Source organism: Megalobrama amblycephala, linkage group LG14, assembly GCF_018812025.1.
Source record: "Megalobrama amblycephala isolate DHTTF-2021 linkage group LG14, ASM1881202v1, whole genome shotgun sequence".
Classification (NCBI taxonomy): Eukaryota; Metazoa; Chordata; class Actinopteri; order Cypriniformes; family Xenocyprididae; genus Megalobrama; species Megalobrama amblycephala.
This window is the reverse complement of record NC_063057.1, coordinates 2,150,256-2,175,953: the sequence shown is the minus strand read 5'-3', so window position 1 is coordinate 2,175,953 and position 25,698 is coordinate 2,150,256. Positions and strand designations below refer to the sequence as shown.

Genomic DNA, 25,698 nt, shown 5'->3' with positions numbered 1-25,698 from the left:
AAAATCTTAGTGGTTCCAAACTTTTGGACTGTACTGTATATATATATATATATATATATATATATATATATATATATATATACACACACACACACACACACACACACACACACACACACACATATAGCATAAATATGTTATATAAGTTTTATATGCATGTTCCACATGCTTAAAACAATTAAATCAATTGTTTTATATATATATATATCAAGTTGGTTGGTTACCTCTGCAACTATTTTGCCATATAAGCATGACATTGTAAGATTTCAAAATCATTACATAACACTTCATGTCATAAGTATTTCCTTGCTGTTACTCAACAGAACATTATCTACTAAATTTATTATTACTTTATGTTTGTTTAAAAAAAAAGGATCAACAAATTGTAGATTTTACAAATTTCTTTCTGAGGTAAATGGGTATTTAAATTATATTAGTAATATTACTATATAATGACGCCTCTGGCTCCCCCTCTGTCCGTCATATGAAACTGCAGTCAAAAGACGTCATAAACAGAGCCTTCCTCTCAGCCAATCAGACAGCGGCTTTAACAGCCATGTGATTGGCTGAGTTTGAGGTGGTGGGCTCTGTCTTGACGTCATTGTCAGCTCGTCCAGAGATTGGTCAGACCATGCCAACACATAAACCTTGATAAATCATTTTATTGACTAAAAAAATTCATAATAAGGTTTATAACTAATCTTTATAGCTTCATAGATATCTTGTTAGATAGATATCCCACTGACGTATCTCAAACAGAAATTAAAATTAAATTAAATTAAAAGAATGAAATATTTTTTTTTATCTTCCACTTGGTCTATTGAAAATAAATTCTTACACCAATAAAATTCTGTGCAAATACAATCATGATGATTAGCACTTCCATAATATACATAAATCTCTTTATTAAAATTTAATTTTAGGCACCATTTGTAAATAAAAAGGTTGTAAATAAACTTTAACAATGAAATAAAGGGTTCATTAATAATTATATAATATATAAATTATATTTTAGGACAATCATAGTAAATAGTAAAGCAAAATATAAAGTTAACGGCTTTCTAATTAAAAGAAATGATCAATATAATTTAATAAATCGTTTTCTGTTTCACCCATTCACTTTCCCGTAAGTACGACGCCTCGCCCCCTGCAATGACGTCTCGTTCTTCTCATCCACTGATTGGCCAGTCCACCCCATTCGGCCCCGCCCATTCTGATTCCGTCATCCACCCTCCTCAACGACGGGGGTTGGTTGAGAGTCCGCGCGGCGGAGAGGGAACAACAGAACTGACAGGCAGCAGCGCGCGACTCCAGTCACGTCAAGGGGAAGATGGAGCAGCACACAGGCGCCGAGGACTTCAACATCTTGTTAGCCACTGACTCCTACAAGGTGAGCAGAGATCCCAAACCGAATCTGGTCCGGTGTATTACACACCGGTGAACCCGTGACTGAGAGGAAAATGAGGGAAATGAAGGTGGTTTCATCCTTCAGGCCGTTAACGGTTGAGGCAGTGTCAGTCAGGTCGGTAGGCCGAATGTGTGTGAGGAGAGACGACAGGTACATCCGCATCTTTATTTCTCCAAGGAGAATATAAGTGTTTATGTCAGTAATAGCGTGATATAAGCAGATAAGAGTGTAAAATACACCTTAAGGGCGAAAGGCGTAGGTCCTGAGGGGAGATTTCTTTTTTCAAAAGCAAAACTGAAAGCATTTGCTTTCTCAGGAAATGGATGCATCTGACGAAACTACATAAAGTTCATTAAGTTCATTATGTTTCGCGGTTTATTATAAGAATTTGAATGATTAGATGTGCAACTAACCTTCTACAAAAGCTGTATTTATCTATTAGTAATAGTGTGATTTGATATGTGTGACATTTACTGAATTTCTGAATTCTACAAAACGTTAGATTAGCGTCTTATATTTATTGTCAATGAGATGTGTTATAGGAAATCAAATATTGTGTATGTTATGTTTATACTACTGTACTGTACATGAATGCTGATTTCTAATGTAAAGAATATGACATATAGTATGTACTATTAGTGTAGTGCATACTTCAGCACTTATATGTACTGTAGAAGTGTTAATATCATAAACTAAAACTGAAACTAAAATAGATTTTTATGACTTAAAACTTATTTTCTATAAATGTATGATATATAAAAATGACTAAATTCATTTCAGTTTTTAATATAACAGGCGTTGGCTGGTAAATCTCACTCCCCTGATCTTAAGAGGTGCTCTAGCGACTGATGCTAGAGATTGAGGTCTTTAGCCTCCTTGTTAGAGGGCCCGACACCCATGCCAGCGGCCCCGGGTTCGAGTCCCGCTTAAAGCAGGAGTGGTTACAAATGCACAGTACTGTAAAGGTTTCGTATTTTATATCTCACTTGAAAATGTCGCTAGACATCATGTAATGTTGTAAAACATATTTGAATAATATCAGTTTATGCATTAATGTTGGCAGCCCACAAACGTAATATACTGAAAGTAAGACTGAACTAACAGTCGTTTTTGTTTTACTAAACGACTAAATTGAAATTTTAAAAGCATAATAATCATGCACATTCACCAGTTGCACAGTATTTTATGTTATGTTAATACACTTCAAGTGTTTCAAGATGCTGTATCATCATGTGAGGCAACCAGTGTTTATCATCTGGTTTCTAGAAATGATAAGAAGGAAGTATCTCATAACCTTTGAATCTTTATTGATGTTAGTTGAAAGCAAGTCTTACTTTCTAGACTGAGTGGCCATCCTCGCGTCTTTGACTTTTCACTCTCTGTCCTTGAGGGAAGCGTCATTGACAGCTGTTGCGTCTGTTATGTTGTGGATATGGTCTCATCTATGTTTAATCAGTGTTTTCTTTCCTTAGTGCTGCTAGAGGACGGGAGTGGATGCGTTTTCCTTTTATCCTCCCACCGCGGATGTAATAGGATTCTCGTGTTTTGCGTTGAGACTGACGACACATTCATTTAGGCTTTTAAAGGACGCTTCATTACTTAAGGATCCTGCAGAGGTCATTGGAGGGTCAGAGATCACGTGTGGAAAATAGCTGGCTGTTCCTTATTTATTCAGTCAACACTGCTGTGTCTTCTTGATAATGAGTAGATTTCCATACAGTTCTCTTTCAGGACTAAATCAGACCACGAGCTCTGCTTTTAAGCTTGTGATGCTACTCTTGAAGTCAAACGTTTACACTCCATTCACAGTTTTGGCTCTGATAGAAACGGTGAAACTGTAGAAGCAAGTGACATTTAGAACAAGAGGTGGTGAGAAGGAAGAAAAAATGACACCAGGAATGAAAAAGGGGTGTGGTTAATATTTCATGGTTGGATACATAACATATAGTACAGAGTACTAGAGCACACAGGATTGTTCAGTGATCATATATATATATATATATATATACTTCTTTAATATATATTTTCCTACTTGTTAATCGGCGTGTGACGACACCAGTATTAATACCTTCTCAGGGGGGACATGTTGGAGTTATTCCCTCTTTTCCACCTCTTTTCCACCGCTTATGAATGCATTTTACTATCTCGTTCCAATTATCAGCATTTGCTTGAATGGTGGGTTCATTATTATTCTTAATGAAAAACACGACAACAAAACCGTGCAATGACAAACTCGCTTATATTATACAAAGAACTTTTATTAACAAAACGAATAAGCATGGCATACACCATGTTGACTCCTGCTGCTGATCTGTGCCGCTACTCTCGTTTGCAGACGCGTTGAGTTTTTAACTGTAGTGTCTGTTCTCTAACTGAACTGAATGATTTTTATTGCTATAAAAAAATCAAAATGACGGTGGAGGGCGGTGGAGGGCGGTGCCGTGGTGGGCAAGTGATGTAATCGGTATGTTCACATCAAAGTTTGTAATGCTATCTTTGTCTTTTGTTGTTAAATTAACATTAATGACACAGACGGCAGCAGATATATTAGGCTGCTGTCACTTTAAGATCGAATGCACGGATCCAATATACTGACATGCATCCACTTGAGACATAGCTGGCTGTGTTTATGACAATACTTGCTAGGGATGTGACAATAAATCAATTCATCTCGATTCGCATATCAATTCTGAGATTTTCTGAATGCATCGCAATTTTGATCTTAGTTTTTTAACAGCAGATGGTGCTTTAAGCAAGTTTTTAACCACATGCTCTAATGCTCAAGAAGAAGAGCGCTTGTGCATTCGGTTGAGTCTGAGAGTATACTTGCACCTCAGAATGCTTTTATGACGCTAGATTAATGTAAACAGCCCACTGCAAACACCCTTGTAATTTACTTCAACCTTTTCGAACTTTATGAGTGATAATTTAAAGAAGGATCAAGTGGTGTGTGTAAAGAATTGGAAGCAAACAGAGTACGGCTGTTTCTAAAGCATGCAGTGCCATTTGCTGTTAAAAACTAAGCTCAGAATCGATTCGAGAGAGAATCGCGATGCATTCGGAAAATCTCAGAATCGATCCAGAATCATTTTTCGATTCACGATGCATCGATTTATTGTCCCAGCCCTAATACTTGCCCGATTTTTCTTAGCGTTTAGGCACGTATCTGAAGCCCAACTTTGCTTCTCTGTATATTTAGCCTAAATAGCCGCCTGGGGAAAAGCGTGAGTTTAATAACTCTTTTTAATATCATAGACCACATTTTACGACAGTCACGTTACTTGATTTGAGTGAGTTGGACATTAAAGATGGCTAAAAGCATACCGCTTTAAAGGAAAGGAACAGAATGTGGCACATTAATCATTTTATCTCGATTATTGTGTTTTCATAATCATTTGAAGCCAAAATCGAAATCGAAAATAAATTACGGTCAGTCAAACAGTCATAATGTTTGTGTTGTCTAGGAGATTAAAGGCCATTATTGACTAATTGGTCCACTGTGGAACATCAGATCAGATCTGGATTGTTCAGTTTTACAACTTGTTTACAATCTTTCACTTTCACTTCAGTTTGCCACACCTTAAAATAGCTGCTTATAAAACCTCCCGGGCTGAATCTGTGGCCTTTTTTCTTGATCTGAAGCCTGCTCTGTGGCATTGCCATGTCATCCGTGCACACAGCCAGTTGTTGCGCATGCCTGGACCGCATGCAGCTGTTCACATGAACGGTCTATTCCAGAAAGGAGAGGGCTTCTAGACCAGGACTTCTTGCCCTTTGGAAGAAAAAGCTGCCTGAAGTTCACTCTCGGAGTGCGAGGGAACAACCATTGTGGCTGTAAGGCATAACCATGAGTGTGTAACCTTTCCCAGGCTGGCCTGTACACAGTAGATCAGCCAAAAACTGCCAGGGAAAGGTCAGCATGCACAAAATATCAGAAGGGATCTAAGTAGGTTGTCTGTTTGATATCTTGTGTAACTGTAGTCACGTTCTCGGCATAGGATGTATTTATATCACAACTCTTTGAAGAGCAAGAGGGCAAACTGGATTTTTTAATCTTTCTGAAGAAAACGTGCAAAACACCACCATGATTCTGTTGTGGGTTGTTGCGAGGATGTTTCTATGCTGACAGATATTCAACAAATAAATAGCCTACATAACTACAGCCTTTTATTGCACAAATGGCTCAAAAAAGAGCAGAATGATTTGCACTCCACATTCAAGAGTTAGATAACAAATATTGCAGGTTATAGTTTGCACAGTTTGAGTCTTTTAAAGCAAATATCAGAGATTAAAGATAATGATTTGAGAGAATTTAACAGCTCACAAAAACATGCCATCATCCTGCTAAAATGCTCCAAAAGAGATTCCGCTACCCAATTTATCACTTTAAAGGCATCACTGCTAAAACAAACAAACAAAAAAAAAACCGAATCAATTAGTCGGTTATTGGACAACTATAGCCATCGGCTATACGGTCACACTGTCAGTTTTTGGGATTGACAACCACATTTATTTACAGGTTTGAGTGTCGAAATGTCCTGTTCAAACAGCAGCTTACACTTTGATAGACAAGAGTCCAATCGAGCCGCATCTGTCAAATCTTATTAACCGACAGCTGCGTTGGGTGGAGAGCTGAGCATTTGTTTTGCGTTTACAACACAAAACTGACAGGAGCAGCTCCAGTGGAGAACATTGACTGGATCTAAAACTTTCAGATGACACACAGCTCATATCTCCATTGCTGTAAGTTACCGAAACCACACATGAAAACTCGCAACACATGGTAGACACGTGTTTAGTGCGTCTCTCTCGCACTGTTAGGGCCCTATGAAATCAGTTTTATTTTTTCCCAAATTCCGTTTTATTTTTTCCCAAATTCCGTTTTAATTTTTCTGGATTCCGTTTTTTCCCTTTTATTTATTTTTTGACTCCATTTTAATGGTTAAATTAAATTTTAGTAATCAAAAAGCATGTCTAATTAATTGATTTAATTGATTAATTTAATAAAAGTTTAACAAAAAAAATACATTTTTTTATGGCCCTATGATAAACATTTTATTCTTTCCCCTCAAATTTTATTTTTACCAAATTCTGTTTTCTGGATTCCATTTTAATGGTTTATTTCCATTTTAATAATCAAAAAGCATGTCTAATTAATTGAATTCTTAAAAACAACAATATTTATTAATTAAAAAATATATTTTTATGTTTTTTTTTTTTTTTTTCAGAAGTTCTGTTGCTTATTTAATTTTTTTCTGGCAATCAAATGAACGCATACCATTTAATTGATCTTTTAATCATGAAATTAAACTTTTTTTTGTCAAACAATGTGCTGCACAACAGAGCTTTACTGTTAAAATTAAAACATGGAAGAAACACTGAGATTATTGTTTAAAAATATATTTTAATAATTTATTGTTAAATTAATTTATCTAAATTCTACTGTACAACAGCAATATGTTTCTGTCAAGTTAAATCTAACTTTTATTTTGACGGTTTGCCTAGAGCTTTGAGTTTCTCTGACGGTAGTTTTCTCAAATGAAGCGGTTAAATGCTGATGAAGTGACTTTCAGAGCAGCTCTGGAGATGAATTCATGAGACGACAGAGGACAAAAACACCGTGAGCGTCGCGTGTGCTTTAGTGTGCGTGCGCCCCCGCGCGAGTGTGTGTGAGGCAGTGTGAGGTAAATGAAACTGCACTGCTGCATCATTCATTTCAGAGGCACACAGGCATGCAGGATTCATGTTTAAATAGTCTTTTTGCGGTTTAATATTCACAAACACTAGTCTATATCGCGATTTAATTTAAGTGTACTGACCTGCTTTTAATTCATTCATCAAAAATTGTACAAATTCCGTGACATTCCGCGTTATATAGTAAATTCCGTTTTTATGAATGGATTCCGTGATTCCGTTATCGCGGAAATTATAGGGCCCTACACTGTATGACGTGACAGACAACTAGTTGTCCAGTCCAGTTACGTTCACACAGCGCGGTTTTCCGATAATGCTGTTGTCACTCCTGTAAATAACTGAACTGTGTGTGAACGCAACCGTATTAAGGACTCAAATAGGATTGACAACCGTATTCTGCTGCTGTGTGAACCTGCGTGGGCGCTTCGGGTGTACCCGCTCAGAAAAGCTTATGCCAGAGCAGAGTGCGAATAAAAAATTTAACTGCCAAGTATTTAAAACGCATGCAAAGAAAAGAGTAGAACTGCCGCTGCGTTGCTAAACATTTGATGTGAATGTACGTCGCGTTGTGCGGTATTTTGGGACAGGGCGCCAGAATTGGCGCTGATAGAAAGTGCACTTCAAAGGCAGATCGTGGACACGTTCACAATCTAAAATCATGATATCGCACACCCCTAATGCCAGGCTCAGACTACACAATATCAGTCACGATCAGTTTGACCTTTGTAAACTACAATGGGTGTCGGTACGCAATAATCCATCATTTTATCTCGTATAGTGGATGACAACCGACCCCGCGTCTGCGCCGCTTTAAGTTTAGGGCTGGGACAATAAATCGACGCATCGCGATTCGTGGATTGATTCTGAGATTTTCCAAATGCATCACGATTCTCTCTCGAATTAATTCTGAGCTTAGTTTTAAACAGCAGATGGTGTTTTAGGCTAGTTTTTAACCGCACACTCAAATGCTCACAAAGAAGAGCGCTCGTGAGTCTGAGAATGTACCTTTTATGATGTGATATTAAAGGTCCCGTTTTTCGTGTTTTTTTGAAGCTTTGATTGTGTTTATAGTGTGCAATATAACATGTGTTCATGTTTCGCGTGTAAAAAAACACAGTATGTTTCACATAATTTACTTATCTGTATACCGCTGTTTCCACTGTCATAAAAACGGGCTGATGACTTCCTTGTTCTATGAAGTCCCTCCTTCAGAAATACGTAACGAGTTCTGATTGTGCCAGCGGTTCCTGTGTTGTGATTCGACAGCAGTTTAGCGCATCTTGCCCGGAAAGGTCACGCCCCTTACCATAACGTGGAGATGCACGCGCTCAGTGTTATTGTAAACATGTCTTTAATTTTACCTTATCAATTTGAGCCGGAATCAGACCCGGTGATTGGACTGCGGGATGAAAATAACAGCGTTTCGACGACATGGCGACAAACACACTCTACAAACGCAACTCTTGTGTATTCCTGTGGGCGGAGGTTAGTCAAAAAACTGTTTTAGTGACGTCATTAAAGAAGGAAGTAGAGGGATGTAGTCCAAACTGGCCGTTCGATGTAGGCGACTTCTGTTAAATAAAATATCTCGCTTGGCATTGAACTTTGAGCTTTAAAATTTTACAGATTTTATTTATACTCTAACAACAACATTACACACTAACTAAAGTTTGAAACATGGGATCACGAAGAACGGGACCTTTAATGTAAACAGCCTACTGCAAACACGCTTGTAATTTGCTTGAACCTTTTTGAACTTTATGAATGATTATTTTATAGAAGGATCAAGTGATGTGTGTAAGGAATTGGAAGCAAGCAGAGTACGGCTGTTTCTAAAGCACGCAGTGCCCTCTGCTGTTTAAAACTAAGCTCAGAATCGATTCGAGAGAGAATCGCGATACATTTGGAAAATGATCCAGAATTATTTCTCGATTCGAGATGCTTCGATTTATTGTCCCAGCCCTATTCACTATATTTCACAATCATTTTTTTCACGTCGTTAAAGATGGGAAGTGATGATTGGTCGAGAAACAACATGTTGTCTGACATGGTTCTTGTCCACGACACAACAAGAATTTAGGAGTATCTGAGCATAATCTGACAAAGTGATATCGTAACAGACAAAAATATCGAACATAAGCCCAGCTCTTTTTGGTAAACTGCTCAATTTGAGGTATCATTCTTGTCTGTAGTGTAAACGGTGTTGGATGAGCTACATGCCAACGTTTAATGCTTAGGGTAAGTATAAACAATAATAGTGATGTCTGTCTAATAATGTGTGTAATATGGTGCTGGAGGTCTGGCAGACGAGCTAAAATCAAACCCAACAGCAGTCTGAATTACAAGAAATGGTGTTGACACAGGGTTGTTGACATCCATTACCATATTTGCAAATTCAACAGAGCAGTGCCAGCGGAGTTTTGTTGTTTGGATCTCGCTTTTTATGAACTCAGTTTATGAATCGAATATTAAATATTCATTATTCTTTCTTGCAGGTCACGCATTATAAACAGTACCCACCCAACACTAGTAAGGTGTATTCTTACTTCGAGTGCCGCGAGAAGAAGACAGACCCTACCAAGCACAGAAAAGTCAAATACGACAAGACGGTCTTCTATGGGCTTCAGTACATTCTCAACAAATACTTAAAAGGTACGTTGGATTAACTTTTAAATGGCAAATACAGCCCGTTGGTAATTTTTTTGGGTTGTTAACGCTCAAGAATGCAGTCGGCCATCCAAACTCAGTCATACAGTCAGTTTGCTTCATTCTGCTCATAAGCAGGCTGAAAAATAATAACACTGATTGTTCCAACAGAAAAAAAAAATGACTTTCTCGTGATGGAGCCAGTGCTAAATGACTGAACTTGATGGTAGAGTTATAGTCTAAGAAAATAGCAGTCTGGTTTGAGGTTGTTGTTCTTGCATGCCGATCAAATGTGCCACATTTATAAAGGAATTTTGTCTATTTTTACACTATAAAGGATTTCATGGTGCTCTGGGTTGAAGGCTTTAGTGAAACGAGACAATAGAACATCTGCTCTTTAACCCACAAAAGACAGCTGCCCGATACAGTCTGGTTCGCAGCTTCAGTCTGGATTCTGCATTTTTAGTACAATAATAAATGCTGAAGTTGCACTTCTTCTACATCCATTGCTGTCTTCCTTTCATCAGTTGTTTATGCTTGAACTTTTACAATTTGTTCTGAATTTCTAACCCTCGGCATTTGTTTTGCAGCTCATTTTGTAAACTTGATACTTAAAGGTGCTAAAGAGGATGTTTTGTTTTATACATTTTTGCAATATTACTTGAAACTGTCTTTACTAACGGATAAAAGACTATTTATTAGGTGCACTGAAAAGGAATAATATTAATATACATCATCTGTGCACGAGGTAGGGCCTTAAAAACATCAGCCAATCGTTTACGCGATCACAGTAACAGTCTTTGGTTTCTCAGTCGACGAAAAGATCCTCTTTAGCACCTTTTAAGAAAGCAATGATGTCATCATAGTATTTCCATACTTAAATTACAGACATTTTGAGTAATTTTGTATGCAAAAATAGTCAAAAATTCTAAGTTAAAAACAAGAGGTATCAAACGTTTTGAATTTTTTGATTTATTCACAAACGTTATATCGCCAAAAAAGGTTCCAGTATAAGCTAACATGCATTAATAAAACATGCACATAAAAATACACTGTGTATAAAGTCTACTACAGTGAGTGTATTTACATGCACAATCATAATGTGGTTATAATATTGAAATTAAACTTTATCTCATGTAAACACAATACTTCAATCAAACTAATGTGATTAAGCTCATTAAAAAATGTGGCATATAGCAATTTTAGTTGCAATAAACAGGCATGTAAGCACCTTAATCGCATTATTAGGGGCCGTTCGCATGTCACGTCTTTTGCGCGCTCAAGTTCGTTATTTAGAAGCGATATTTCCTCATGCGTTATTTACTTGTGTGGTTTCAACAATGTGAAAGTTTAAATTTTTAGACGCGACATGTGAAAAGCCCCTGACCAAAGAGTGCATGTGCTTGGACGTACACGGATGCCGTGTGTTGTTTACACAACTTCATGAATGAACTCCATGACATTATTCTGAAGTTTTCCATCCACTCTGAACTTGTCAACACAACTCGCAGCGGCATTGCGCCGAAAAATATCCAATACGTCCATAGAAATGTGTTTTGCATTTGATGCAAGTAGATTAAAACAGTGGCCAGTAACATGCCTACTGTAAGTGAGTTCATACTTTTTGGCGAATTACCAAAATAATGAAAATTGCATGTAAACAGGAGTGAAGAGGTTTGGAAATAAAAATATTGGATATAGTCACAAACAATGTTTGTGTTTAGGAAAGAAGAAGGCTGGAACCGGTGAACGTTAAGCATAACTTTAAAAATAAAATAAACATAAAACGAAAGTAAAGCGCATATAAACATAATAAAACAACAATATATTGGTGCACATGTAAACATGGTGACAGTCAAGTTTCACATGTTCTTGTTTCTCAATCTTAGCTCAGACACAGGTTGCAGAGACAGTTGATAACTTAGGATTGTCTTTTCAACACAAAGGCAGATCCTCATTTGGTGAGATGCATGACAAATAACAATCGGGTACTCCCACATAAACAAACAACCTTGCCTAAAATGTTAACCTTGCAAGCACTGCTTTTCTTAGGTAGTGTTAATCTAGTTCACATTTGTAAGTCAGAGCATCTGCTAAATGAGTGCTTTAAAATGTCTAAAAACACAAGTAGTGCTGCAGTTTTATTTTTAAGGATACTGTGACTTTAAGACAGTTTGTACACGATACTGGTAAGACAAAGCTGCACTGTGAGCATGGAAGTTTCCCTTAATGCAATAACGCAAGGATGTAGGAAAGTGTGCAATTATACACGTACAAACAGGCACACACGCCACCCACCCTTTTTATTCCTGTATTATTCCTCCGCTTCCTTGTGGTGTGTATTACTCCAGTTTCACAGTTGTCCCCTCTCCTTTTGCGCTTTCACAGGACAGGTTGTGACCCCAGCGAAGATTCAGGAAGCAAAGGAAGTCTACCGGGAACACTTTCAGGATGATGTGTTCAACGAAAAGGGATGGAATTACATTTTGGAGGTACGGAGAAACTCGTCTCTCTGACTTTTCTGTCTGTGCCGAATGTTCAGTAACATCTCTTATGTGATATCACTGCAGAAATACAACGGTCACCTGCCCATCGAGATCAAGGCTGTGCCGGAGGGAAGCGTTATCCCGCGTGGGAATGTGCTGTTCACCGTAGAAAGCACCGATCCGGAGTGCTACTGGCTCACTAACTGGGTTGAGGTGAGTCATGACCCTAAATTGAGCCTTACACTTATATTCATCTAATGCTTTTATTCAAACATACTTACTTTGCATTCTAGGTATATATAATTTTTTTTTTTTTGTCAGTATATGGGTTTTAGCTCCCATTGGAACACAAAGCTATTGCATTGATGCCATGCTTTTCTAGTTATAATGGTCTGGGACCAATATTAGGTCCATTTAAGGCCAGTACTGCATCGTTACACATTGTTACATTTTTGTTAATCATGTACATGTAATTTTATACCTATAGCAAGCCTAAACATTTATATTTTTGTGACAAATGTTGTTTAATCCTGACAATTAAAATGTCACCAAGGTAGGATTATCTGTAGATTAGAAATCAATTATTATTTATCATATTTTTGAGGTTTGAAATTTATGAAACTACTAGGCCAACAGAATTTTTATAATAATATTTTTTATAATAATAATAATAATAATAATAGCAGTAATAATAATAATACAGCAGTGACTGTATGATTTTGAGATCCATCTTTTCACACTGAGTGACTCAAACACAACTATTAAAAAAGGTTCAAACATTCACTGATACTCCAGAAGGAGACACGATGCATTAAGAAAACTTTTGAACAAGGAGATGATGTGCAAGTTTTTCTTGATTTGTTTAAAGATCATACTTTTTTCATTTAGTACTGCCCTTTGGAAGCAACAGAAGATTCTTGCATGTTTACCAGAAGAGAAAAAAAGTATCATTTATCCTGTTCATCCAATTCAAAAAGTTTACATGCATTGTGTTTCCTTCTGGAGCATCAGTAAATGTTTGAACCTTTTTTAATAGTTGTGTTTGAGTCCCTCAGTTGTCCTCAGTGTGAAAAGATGGATCTCAAAATCATACAGTCACTGCTGGAAAAGGTTCAAATATGCAGAAGATGCTGGAAAATCAAATATTATGCAGGACCTGGAGGATTTTTCTGAAGAACAGAGCTCAGTTTAACTGCTCAGCAGTGTTAATTTCGTTTTTTCACGGACGAAAACGAGACGATGACTAAATAAAAATGCGTTTTGAATGACTAAAACTATGACTAAAATCTACTCTATTTTTCATCAACGAATAAAAATGAGACAAAAATGAAAGAGAGGGACGATTTGGGAAGATATCCAGTCAGGACTGCTGTAATGTGTGGAAGATGCGCACATTTGAAGTGTAATGTGCTTATCTAACCGCGGGAAACGTGGCTCGTCCAGCAGCACTTCAGACTGCTTCGCAATTAATGAATAGCGCACATTTATGCCAAGCGATTGCTTATAAGCTAATGTTGATGAATTACGACAATGTTTACTACACGCTGTTTATATGGAAGTATGTTTTAGACAGATGTAAGGATGCATATTTTATGTCCTTCATTTGAACTTAAAAACATTTCAGAATAAGAGTCACGGTTTATTTCAGGATGGTTTATAATTATTATTTTTTCCTGGTCATTATTGTTATTTTGTTTACACAATAAACTGCATTTAATTTAATTTAATTTCTGTTTAATTCATAGTAAGCTACTGTATCTTCTTTCACAGGAAGGAAAGACTAAGAACATTATTGGACACATTATTCAATATATTTTACAAGTATAAGGGTTTTTATAGTTAAACCTAAAACCATACAAAATCTTAACTAAATGTTAACTGAAATAAAAAATAAATAAATAAAAAATATGAACTTATTTTATTTCATCTAGATTCCAAGCTTTGGCTTAACCTGATGTACTAAAGTAACTAAAACCGAAATAAAAAACTGCATAGATGTTTAAAAGACATAAACACAAAAAATTTCTAAAACTTTTAACTAAAATTACAATGAAAGCAGAAAAACTAAAAATCAAATCTAATCAAATTTATTTTTAACAAAAACTAAAATAGTACCTCAATGATAAGTGTGTCAATCCCTGAAAAGCACTGAATTGAGCTCTTTCGTGTCTTTTTGCACTTGAACGGTCAAAAACTGTCCGCTTTGGTTGTCTTTAGTGAATATAAACAGTTTGGAGAATATCAGATGTATATCAGTGTATTGCATCTGTGTATTGTTAGAGAAATGCTTACTTAATGCATTACAGTTTAACTAAATTAGATTTTAGTCGACTAAAACTAGACTAAAACTAAAACAATTTCTGATGACTAAAATATGACTAAAACTAATTTGCTGTCAAAATTAACACTGCTGCTCAGGACAAACAAGGGACTCATGAACAACCATCACAAAACAAAAAACAGTCGTAGAAAATCCAGTAACCACACACATTATTAAGAATCAAGGGTATTTAAACTTTTGAACTGGGTCATTTTTATAAATTCAGCTATTTTTTTTTGTCTTGTGGACTTCATGCAAACATCTGTTATGTGAAATACTTTATTCAGGACAGTACTAAATAAAAAATAATATGCAATTTTCATGATCCTTCTTATTTTGTTAAAATAATTAACATTTTTGCATATTCTGCAAGGGATATGTAAACTTTTGAGTGTATATAGCGCTTTTCTGGGCACTCAAAGCGCTTTACATATTGAAATGGGAATCTCCTGAAGATTATTAATTAATAATCCATTGAATCCCCAGAATCCATTTAAATGCCAGCCTTGAAATTGCATTTCAATCTTAACTATTTATTTGCATTCTTATTTAGAATAAAAACTGATCTGTATTTTGATTTGTCCAAAATATGGCACTTTCAGAATCCAAAATATGATTCATAATTCATTTGGCACTGTATATTACCCACAGAACAGACAGATTTCATGAATCACTTGTGGAGTAAACAGTAGGGTGTCCGATTTGGCAGTGTGATCCTCTTTTGGTTCATAATTCAGAGGAATTATATATAATTGGGCTTGTAGGACATAGTTTACGTTTTTCACTGTAATGACTAAAGCGTTTTCCAAATGACTGATCGGACTATTTCTGTCAAACTTCCTGTAACAGAACGTGTAAACAGCGACATGTCACGTCTCCTAAACTTCTCATTAGGATTTAGCATCAAACATGCTGAGTCATGCTGACGTCCAGCTCCACCCAGACAGTCATCATGATATACTATACCTGTAACCGAGAAAAAGGTCACTTGTTTTTCCTTTACATCTCCACTTCGAGTGTTTGTATATTCAAATCAGCTTTAATTGAATAAGGGGTCGGTTTCCTTTTACATATGGCTTTGAATGTATGGCAAACATGTCATGTGTAGATGGTAAATTTAGACTCTGTGTGTGTGTTGGTGTCTGTGTGCCCTTGGCTCTCAGAACATACTGTCACCACATATCTATTCTCCAGTGAATTCAGGAGATTGTAAACACATGTCTGCTTCCTTTATGATGACCATGGGAAGGCACTGATGCTTACAAATAACTGAACTGTTTGGAGACTTTTCAGACTCGCAAGGCGACATTATACTGATAATTAAAATATTTAGTATAACCTTCCCTTAAACCTTCACCCCGATTCCAGCGGTCTTGTGCCGTAAGAGTGGAGAAAATATTGACATATTGCATTATAGTTGCAAACATTCACATCATTTGTAAAGATGCACATCTCTGCACAAAGCCAGATTTTGGCTGTGTTGATCCATGACTCAAGAGTTAATGACATTAAGTACTCTCTGAAGATGCAGAAAACACACAGATCATTGGACCTGATTAATGCAAGAAAGCTATTTGGATCGCTTTGATAACCATCAGTCAGATGAATTTGGTATTCACCGCGCTAGCTTGCAGATATATCATTTTAAGTCAATGTGAAATCAGATTTGACCCCATTTCGCTTTGTAATGCATGCCAAATCTGAGTAAAAATCAGTGTTGCCGGGTAATTATCAATGATTATGAAATTGCAAAGGTTGAAATTTAATTTTATGAATATGTAGTCTGGCGAGCTGCTGTGAGTTTGGACCACTCATAATGTGCATTTAAAAACGCCACATGGTCAACCATTTTTCCAAATTTCTAATGAGAATGGTTTATAAATAAAAAAAGAGAGAAGCCTTAAGGATTTCCTGTGGCTTTCCACCAAAATTAAAGCTCTGTGGATTAACGTTTGAAAGCAAAGATATTAAGCCTGAAATATTAGTATAGTATTTTTACTGTATTCTGTAAAATAAAATATTATTATTATTATTATTTTACAATACAATAGGGGTGGTTCAGATTTTCCTTCTTTTTTGTCCTGATGTTTCTTATTGTGCGCAGTTCATCAGTGCATTTTTCCCCTTGTTATTCTCACTCAGAAAGGACTTTATTTTTAATTGACCACTTTATTAGGTTGTGTGAGCTGTTGAATAATGTTAGCCCAATAGCTATTTAGGCATTGTTTTAAGAAAATAAGTGCTCTATTGTAGAACAGAATGCCCACTTGTCATGATCCAATCAGTTCCTGATGGATAAAATCAAGTCCCGCCCTACATTTCCCTATGTTCTCATTGAATACATCATACTATTGAAGTAAAATAGTTTGCATGTTAAAGGGTTACTTCAGGATTTAGCATTAAGCTTTGTATTAGTAGAATACCACTAGTATTTTCGAATTACCGTGCTTTCCCCCTTCATATCAGCCCGAGATGAGAGATTTATGCATTTTTATTCTGTAAAAAAGCCTCCGATGACGCAAAAATCGTCATTTTGCGTCATCGGAGGCTTTTTTGGCCAGAGGCTTAAAACTACAGCCAGTAATAGCAGGTAGTTCCGCATTTTTTCACCACGCCCATACATATGCGCTTTTGAGGTTACTCACGGACATAGATCAAAGATTTTATCAAAAGTGGGTGTCAATTATATTTTTAAGCTTACAGTAATTAACTTTATTTTGTCTGCACTACATCAGTGGTTCATCTCGCAAATTTATCGGTCTCTGCAGTCATCTTGACCAATACAGCAACAGGCTTTTGTGGTAACGTTAGCATAAATAGATAAATAGACTAACTTAACTCAGTTTTACAGAACAGTGGCTTTACTTTGATAACAGTCAACTTATATGCAACTTATATTTAATTGTCTATCTAACGTTACTTTGCTAAGTTTGCAGTTTTACTGCTACCTACAACACTACATATAGGCTACTGTGTTATCAGTCTAGTATCAGCGAGTCTTACCTCTAGGCGAATACGCTTAGTACCAGATGCCCAGGCTGTTCGTCCTCTGGGAAAGTGAATATCGATCGCGGTGTCCTTCAGAATGGTTCTCTTCATTGCAAGGATATTTGGTTCGTAGTCCTCGTGCTTGAAATGGAGACTACATATTCTGCGTTTTTTTAGGTTTTCTATAACGGTGTCATCTCCAAACTTCGGGTGTTTGATGGCCCGCAGCCACTGTTTACATCGCTCCAAATCTTTAACTTAATCGGAAAATGATGGAAACTTACTTGTCCTTTCCTGGTTTTGGGTGTACATCCAGGTACAAAGCAATTTAGCACCATTTCGCTGTAAATGTATGAACTAACTCACGATTTATAGAATTAATATGTAACAAAGCAAGCCTAGTTGTTTGATCTATCAAATGAGGATTGTGGGGTTTTGCAGCAGATTCAGATGGTTTGGGACAAATGAACTCTAATGACTGCATTTATAATCAATGTCCAAGAATCTCATTTCACATGAGTTGAATCGAGTTCATGTGATTGGGACACCGAAATGTTCTTGTGTCCAGAGAGCGCCAGGGCTTATCAGGATATGTGTGCAGTATGATAATATTGACTTGACCGGCTGGTCTTAAACAAAGCATTTCTGCCGGGCATCCCCTCGTATGAGTCCAGCAAACCCTCTGTGTTGACTTGGTGACACTTCCCAAGCACTCTGGTGGCATGAAGCGGGTCGTTAGGTTGTTTTTGGATTCAGGTTCCAGTTGACTACATCAGCATTAGCTTTGCTTTTGAGTTCAAAAAAATGTGCAACTTTCACATGTGACAATTAGACTTGTGCCGAAATTCGGTAATGCGATATATCGCGATAATGAATATGCACGATATTGTTATCGTGGGCATTTCAAAATACCGTAAATAATAATTTATTAGCAATTATTAAAATTTTTATAATGCATTTAAGAATACTTTCCCCATCAACCGTATAAAATGCACAACACCGCTGTATTCTGCGCCAAAAGAACACACGCTCAGATGTAAACAAGCCCAATGTGCACGAGAAGCACATGGCGGAAGGAGTGAAGGAGATGCGCTGAATGAAAGTGCGCGTTCACTCTCTGACAGCAGAGGGCGCTAATGGAACAGCAGAATGCAGCGGTTACCACGGAAACCCCATAAACAAAGCAACTGCACTGGTGAAGTTTTTAAAATGCCTCAGACATATATTTTAATCTGGACTACAACATGCCCTAATGATTAGAAATGTTCTGATTATTTGTTATTGTTCAGTAAAACTTAAAGACATACGGCTTCATTAGTTAGCAAGTTGATTCATTATTACCAAACTGATAATAAAGAATACAATAAAGCATTAATTATTCTTGGTTGATTTCTTAGTTACCGTTTAATAACATTACTAAAATCAAAATAACTTATTTATTGGACCTGAGATAAAACTAACAATGATCAGTTGTGTATCTTAACTAACATTAACAAAAATGATTAATTAACAAATGTAACTGTTGCTCAATCTTAGTTAATGCATTAAATAATGAGACCTTACTGTAAAGTGTTACCTGTTGTTCTTTATAGCCCAATTAATTTGCACTTTAATGTATTTGAAAATTTGACTTTGTATTTCTTTGTGTATTGTATTATTTTATTTAAACATTCAGAGTTATTTTTATTACAAAAAGAGTTCTTAAACCTGTTATACTATGACAACACTTTTTTTTGCAACTTATTTCAATACCGTGATAAAAGCTTCAGCAATTAATCGCAACATGAAAATTTGATACCGTCACATGCCTAGTGACAATACAGAAGCTGCATTGTCTATAATTACCCTTTCCACAAGATGTAATATAAGTCTCTGGTGTCCCCAGAATGTGTTTGTGAACTTTTAGTTAAAAAAAATATCCCACAGATCATTTATTATAGCTTGTCAAATTTGCCTCTATTTGGGTGTGAGCAAAAACACGTCGTTTTTGTGTGTGTCCCTTTAAATGCAAATGAGCTGCTGCTCCCCGCCCCCTTTCCAGAAGAGGGTGGAGCTCAACAACAACAAAGCTGAAGAATCTCATGCAAAAAAAAAAAATTCAGGAATGCTCCGTCCTCTTCTGGAAAAGGGGGCCGGGAGCAGCAGCTCATTTGCATTTAATTTATGATTCTGATTTATGGGGATTATAAAAAAGAGTGGGTGGATTTTTACCATTATAGGCTGGTTGTTTACACACTCTTTGAACACACATCTGTGTTCAAACACCTCATAAAACTGGATTCAACAACAGCTGCAAGAAAAGTTTCACAAACTAAAAACACACTACACTCCTTATACAGAATGCTAATAAACTGTTGAAATGATGCGTTTGTCTCCTCAACAGACTATCCTGGTTCAGTCCTGGTATCCCATCACCGTCGCAACCAACTCACGAGAACAGAAGAAGATTCTGGCCAAATATCTCATGGAAACGTCAGGAAGCCTGGAGGGACTGGAATATAAACTGCATGACTTCGGCTACAGAGGGGTTTCATCTCAAGAGGTGTTGATACACTTCACTTCAAGTGCTAAAAGCTCTGTTTACTTTTAAGCAAACCTCACAAATCTGATTTAAGTACCACATTGATCCCAGATTAATTGGGTTAGTACATAGTTGGGATGTCTAAGATGAGACTCAATCCAAGTCAGAAGTATCGCCTTGCTCATATTCATAACATACAGTACATATCAAACATCCTCCACCCTATAATTTTCTCTTGATGGTTTAATTTCTGTACTAGCTATGCATTTACACTCATGTCTCATTTTCAGACGGCTGGTATCGGCGCATCTGCACACTTGGTAAACTTCAAAGGAACGGACACTGTGGCCGGGATCTGCGTTATCAAGAAGTACTACGGCACCAAAGACCCGGTTCCTGGTTTCTCAGTACCAGCTGCAGAACACAGGTGGAACGACTCTAAGAGCTTGATGATAGTAAACTACACAGCTTAAAGGGATGGTTCACTCAAAAACTGTGAACTATTCATTTAAATTACAGCCTGTAGGGTTTCCTTTAAGTGTGTAGTGAGTGAAGTATATGTATTCCCCTTGTTTTTAATGTAAGATCAGGTACAAGTCAACAGTTCCAGTTATTTTAGCTGTACAAAAAAACATGCTGCTTGATATTGCAAACTGGCACATTTTTCTAGCTATTTACCTATAATGGCTGATGAATTGGACATATCACACATGGAAGGAAACTTCCACATTGCAAAATAAGGTGCAATGCATTCTGGTTAGTTAATGCTGAATCATCCCCCTTATTTCCTCACACTCACAGCAATTTGTGGTGTAAAAGTAAAATGAATCAGAGGAACTTTGCACTTTGTTTCACTAGTGCTTTTGAAATGAGTCTTGATATATGTGGTCAATGCTGCCACCTAGTGGTAGTTGTAAACTAAAAATCAGTACTTCATGTTTTAGGAGTTGTATATTGCATTGTTATAGAATTGCAATATTTTATACTAATAATATCAGTATAATAAATCATGTTTTTCATAACTCTTTCCTGTTCCCTGATCTCACTGACTTGTGTCTTTGTGTTGCAGCACAATCACTGCCTGGGGAAAGGACCATGAGAAGGATGCTTTTGAACACATCATCAAGCAGTTCCCCTCTGTCCCCGTGTCTATCGTCAGCGACAGCTACGACATCTACAACGCCTGTGAGAAGATCTGGGGGGAAGATCTGAGGAGTCTGATCGAGATGAGGAGCGCAGACGCCCCGCTGGTGGTCCGACCAGATTCAGGAAACCCTCTAGACACAGTGCTAAAGGTAGACATTCACGCACAGTTTTCCATGTGTACCTATATATTTATCAATGTGTCGTGCAACCAGCATCCTATTTTGAATATACAGGATTTTTGTCCACATAAAGTCGTTATCATTATGTCTTATTTTCCAGGTCCTAGAGATTTTAGGAAAGAAATTTCATCCGACTGAGAACTCTAAAGGCTATAGAGTGCTTCCGCCCTACATCAGAGTCATTCAGGGTGACGGTGTGGACATCAATACTTTACAGGAGGTGTGTATGTCCAACACATGTCAGACTTATATGAGCTCTTGGTGAGTTTAGGCTCATTCTTTACCCATTTGATTGTTTTATACAGATTGTAGAGGGCATGAAACAGCACAGATGGAGCATCGAAAACATTGCGTTTGGCTCAGGTGGAGCTTTGCTGCAGAAACTGACCCGAGATCTGCTCAACTGCTCTTTTAAGTGCAGTTATGTGGTGACGAACGGACTGGGCGTAAGTGCTGACTAATTGCATTTGGTGACTCTGGTGTCACTGTAATTGCATGCTTCATCTTTAATTTTATGGATTTAAATTGAAATGCATGGTATTTGGAGACCTAAACATTAAAGGTCCCGTTCTTCATGATCCCATGTTTCAAACTTTAGTTAGTGTGTAATGTTGTTGTTAGAGTATAAATAAAATCTGTAAAATTTTAAAGCTCAAAGTTCAATGCCAAGCGAGATATTTTATTTAACAGAAGTCGCCTACATCGAACGGCCAGTTTGGACTACATCCCTCTACTTCCTTCTTTAATGACGTCACTAAAAACAGTTTTTTGACTAACCTCCGCCCACAGGAATACACAAGAGTTGCGTTTGTAGAGTGTGTTTGTCGCCTGTTATTTTCATCCCGCAGTCCAATCACCGGGTCTGATTCCGGCTCAAATTGATAGGGTAAAATTAAAGACATGTTTACAATAACACTGAGCGCGTGCATCTCCACGTTATGGTAAGGGGCGTGACCTTTCCGGGCAAGATGCGCTAAACTGCTGTCGAATCACAACACAGGAACCGCTGGCACAATCAGAACTCGTTACGTATTTCTGAAGGAGGGACTTCATAGAACAAGGAAGTCATCAGCCCGTTTTTATGAAACAGCGGTATACAGATAAGTAAATTATGTGAAAAATACTGTGGTTTTTTTACACGCGAAACATGAACACATGTTATATTGCACACTATAAACACAATCAAAGCTTCAAAAAACCACGAAAAACGGGACCTTTAATTTTGTGGTATTAATGTGAACAGTCAATACAATTTTTTTTTTTTAATTTTTAATGACATCAGAAAATTGATATTACTAGTCATTTTTTATAGAAACAGAAATATATCTGGCCTTGTATATAGTATGCATTATTCATAAAATGTAGAATTTATTATTAATAAGATGTTGTTAATTACAGGTAAACGTCTTCAAAGATCCTGTTGCAGACCCTAACAAAAGGTCAAAGAAGGGTCGGCTTTCTCTTCACAGGACGGCAAGTGGAGATTTTGTTACTCTGGAAGAGGGGAAGGGTGATCTGGAGGAGTATGGAGAGGTACGTCCCTTCAACGTAAATCATGCATTTGACTTGATACTAGAGTTCTGCACATTTTTGTTCAAAATAGAGATCATGATTCTGAACTAAACAAAATAACATGTAATTTAGTTGAGGTTCTGACAAAATGTTAAATGCTACAGTCTATTTAAAAATGTTTTTAATCAGTCAGTTTGAAATCATTTAATGACTCATTTATAAAGACTTCACTTGCTTCATTACTGGATGATGGGGTGTGACGAGATGAGATTTTTACACAGTATTTTTAAAAAATCCTCAATGACAAAATGCATGACTAGAAAAGTAGTCTGCAGGTGCATTTGAACTAATCATCTTGTAATGATACATGATTTATGAGCTTCTACAACTTTTGACCTTCTAACTGAAGTCCTTTTCACAAACTGATCATAGAAAAAAAAAACAGTTTAAATAAAAAGGAATAACAGAGTCTTAGTCTTAAGTGCAAACAATAAGTGCAATCATAATCAAAGTACTCCCTCAATATTCAAAGTGCAAAAAGAGATCTAATTTTTCTTCAAGCACGATACAGAGCTGAAAGATGCTTACAACTACACAGCCCAGCCTAAGATCGCTTTCATATTGGGAGATATTTCCATGCATCAGGGAGCCGCTTTTAAAATGCGTGGTATTGAAATAGCATTTGAATGCACGCTTGCGTTTTACTTTCACGATCGTGCATACTCTGTGAATAAGGAGTGGTGGTGCTGAGCATGCATTCTACAAGATAAGACATTTATCAGATGCTTTTAGGCTCTGCCATGGTCTTGTCAGTCATCTCGTCACTTATTCTCGTCATGTGATCTGCTGCACTGTACGGCTCTGCAGCTCATGTTGGATGAGCTGGATGGGATTGAAGCAACCATTATCCAATTGAATTAAATGTTTTTTATTTCTATAAAAAGCAAAACGACAGTGTAATGTAAACGTAGTGGTGGCATATCTTAATTTCACCCTCACACTCCATCATGGCAAAATCGTGAGACAGCTTTTCAACACAATGAGAAATATCATCACATTTTAATCACCCAAGATCTCTGTTTGAATGTAGATCGCGATCTTTTAACGATTATTCATGCAGCTCTACTTGAGACTAAAGAGAGGAAAAATATGAATCCATTCGCATGATTGCATATCATCAATTGGCAACCAGCTCAGTTTCCTTTTGTCTCCTCGCAGGACTTGCTGCACACTGTGTTCAGGAACGGGAAGATTGTAAAGACGTACACCTTCGATGAGGTCAGAGACAATGCCAAGCTGAAAGAGAGCGAACTGGAGGATCTGCTGCTCTGAGATCGTCAATCTCCTCCTCCATCAGTCCTCTCTCTCCACCACCCCACATCCACCCGAGAGGACCTGCGTTCCGACCCCACGCCGCTGACAGACGTGAGGACACCCCACCTTCAGTTCAGTGTACAGAACTGATCTCTGTTTCTGTCTACTGACTCCACTATGCTTCAATGTCTCTTTCTAATGACGGATGAGAGCAATTATCATGCTATTTAAAACATGTAACTGTGTATTTGACCAAGCGTGCTATTGATCACACGTCTTTGCAGGAATGGAGACGTATATTTGTGCGTATACCGCGAGAAGATTTCGCTTTGCTTGACTGTAGGACTGAAAGGTAATCGTTCGGTGTTTGTTGAATGTGAATGTTGTGTGTAGGGTTTTCACTTTATCAGAGGATTAATCTATTCCTTTATGCAAAGGAGACGACTGAACTAGGGGGAAACGTTCATTCTCTTTTGTTGGCTTTGTGTTTGTCATTTCTGCTTTCATCTGAAAGGTGAAACTCGCAAGAGCATGTTTAGGTTCGCCCTGAAATCTAAAGGACTGAATGAGAAACTTCATTTTGCATAAAGAAAATGGAAGCTTTATTTTCATGATATTTCAGCACATTTTACCACAAAATTTTTTGATTTTACTGTAACTCTCAGTAGTGATTCTATGGGAGTTTGTTTCCACCACTAAATAAAAAAGGTAACTGCGACTTTTAATTTCACAATTCTGACTTTTTTCTCAGAATTGCGAGATATAAACTCAATTGCATCTAATAAAGTCAGAATTGCATGATATAAACTCACATTTGCGAGTTATAAATTCAGAATTGCAAGATATAAAGTCAGAATTGAGATATAGACGCAATTCAGAATTTTTTCTCGCAATTGCAAGTTCTTATCACACAATACTGACTGTTTTTTTTTCTCAGAATTGCGAGATTTAAACTCAGTTGCATCTTATAAAGTCAGAATTGCGAGATACAAAGTAAGAACTGAAATATAGTCCCAATTCTGACTTTTCTCGCAATTGCATCTAATAAAGTCAGAATTGCATGATTTAAACTCGTATTTGTGAGTTATAAAGTCAGAATTGAGATCTAGTCGCAATTCTGACTTTTTTCTCACAATTGCAAGTTTTTATCACACAATACTGACTTTTTTTCTCAGAATTGCGAGATTTAAACTCGTATTTGTGAGTTATAAAGTCAGAATTGTGTGATATAAACTCACAATTTTGACTTTTTTCTCAGAATTTAGTTTATATCTCGCAATTCTGAGTTTATATCATGCCATTCTGACTTTTTTCTTGCAATTCGTTTTTCACGCAATTCTGACTTTTTTTTACCCTCAGAATTATGAGATATAAACTCGCAATTGTGAGAAAAAGGTCAGAATTAGGAGATAAAAAGTCGCAATTATTTTTTATTTCACGGCAGAAACAAGCTTCTGCATGATTCTCATTAATCGTTCTCATTA

General features: G+C 36.9%; 1 protein-coding gene across 1 annotated transcript; it reads left to right on the top strand.

The window, feature by feature from the left end:
- The first annotated feature begins 1,234 nt into the window (after nt 1-1,234).
- Nucleotides 1,235-25,021, top strand: nampt1 (nicotinamide phosphoribosyltransferase 1). Its single transcript, XM_048155656.1, has 11 exons — nt 1,235-1,390; nt 9,598-9,754; nt 12,137-12,240; nt 12,319-12,447; nt 19,926-20,084; nt 20,354-20,490; nt 21,133-21,358; nt 21,489-21,608; nt 21,694-21,834; nt 22,787-22,921; nt 24,119-25,021. The coding sequence occupies exons 1-11, from the start codon at nt 1,331-1,333 to the stop codon at nt 24,230-24,232; spliced, it is 1,482 nt and encodes a 493-aa protein (XP_048011613.1). The 5' UTR covers nt 1,235-1,330; the 3' UTR covers nt 24,233-25,021.
- The last annotated feature ends 677 nt before the right edge of the window (nt 25,022-25,698 follow it).

Excerpts from the sequence above, each read along its gene's own strand:
- nampt1 (XM_048155656.1), top strand. The coding sequence starts at position 1,331 with ATGGAGCAGCACACAGGCGCCGAGGACTTCAACATCTTGTTAGCCACT. Across the intron at positions 1,391-9,597 it reads TAGCCACTGACTCCTACAAG|GTCACGCATTATAAACAGTA; the intron begins GTGAGCAGAGAT and ends TCTTTCTTGCAG. Across the intron at positions 22,922-24,118 it reads ATCTGGAGGAGTATGGAGAG|GACTTGCTGCACACTGTGTT; the intron begins GTACGTCCCTTC and ends GTCTCCTCGCAG.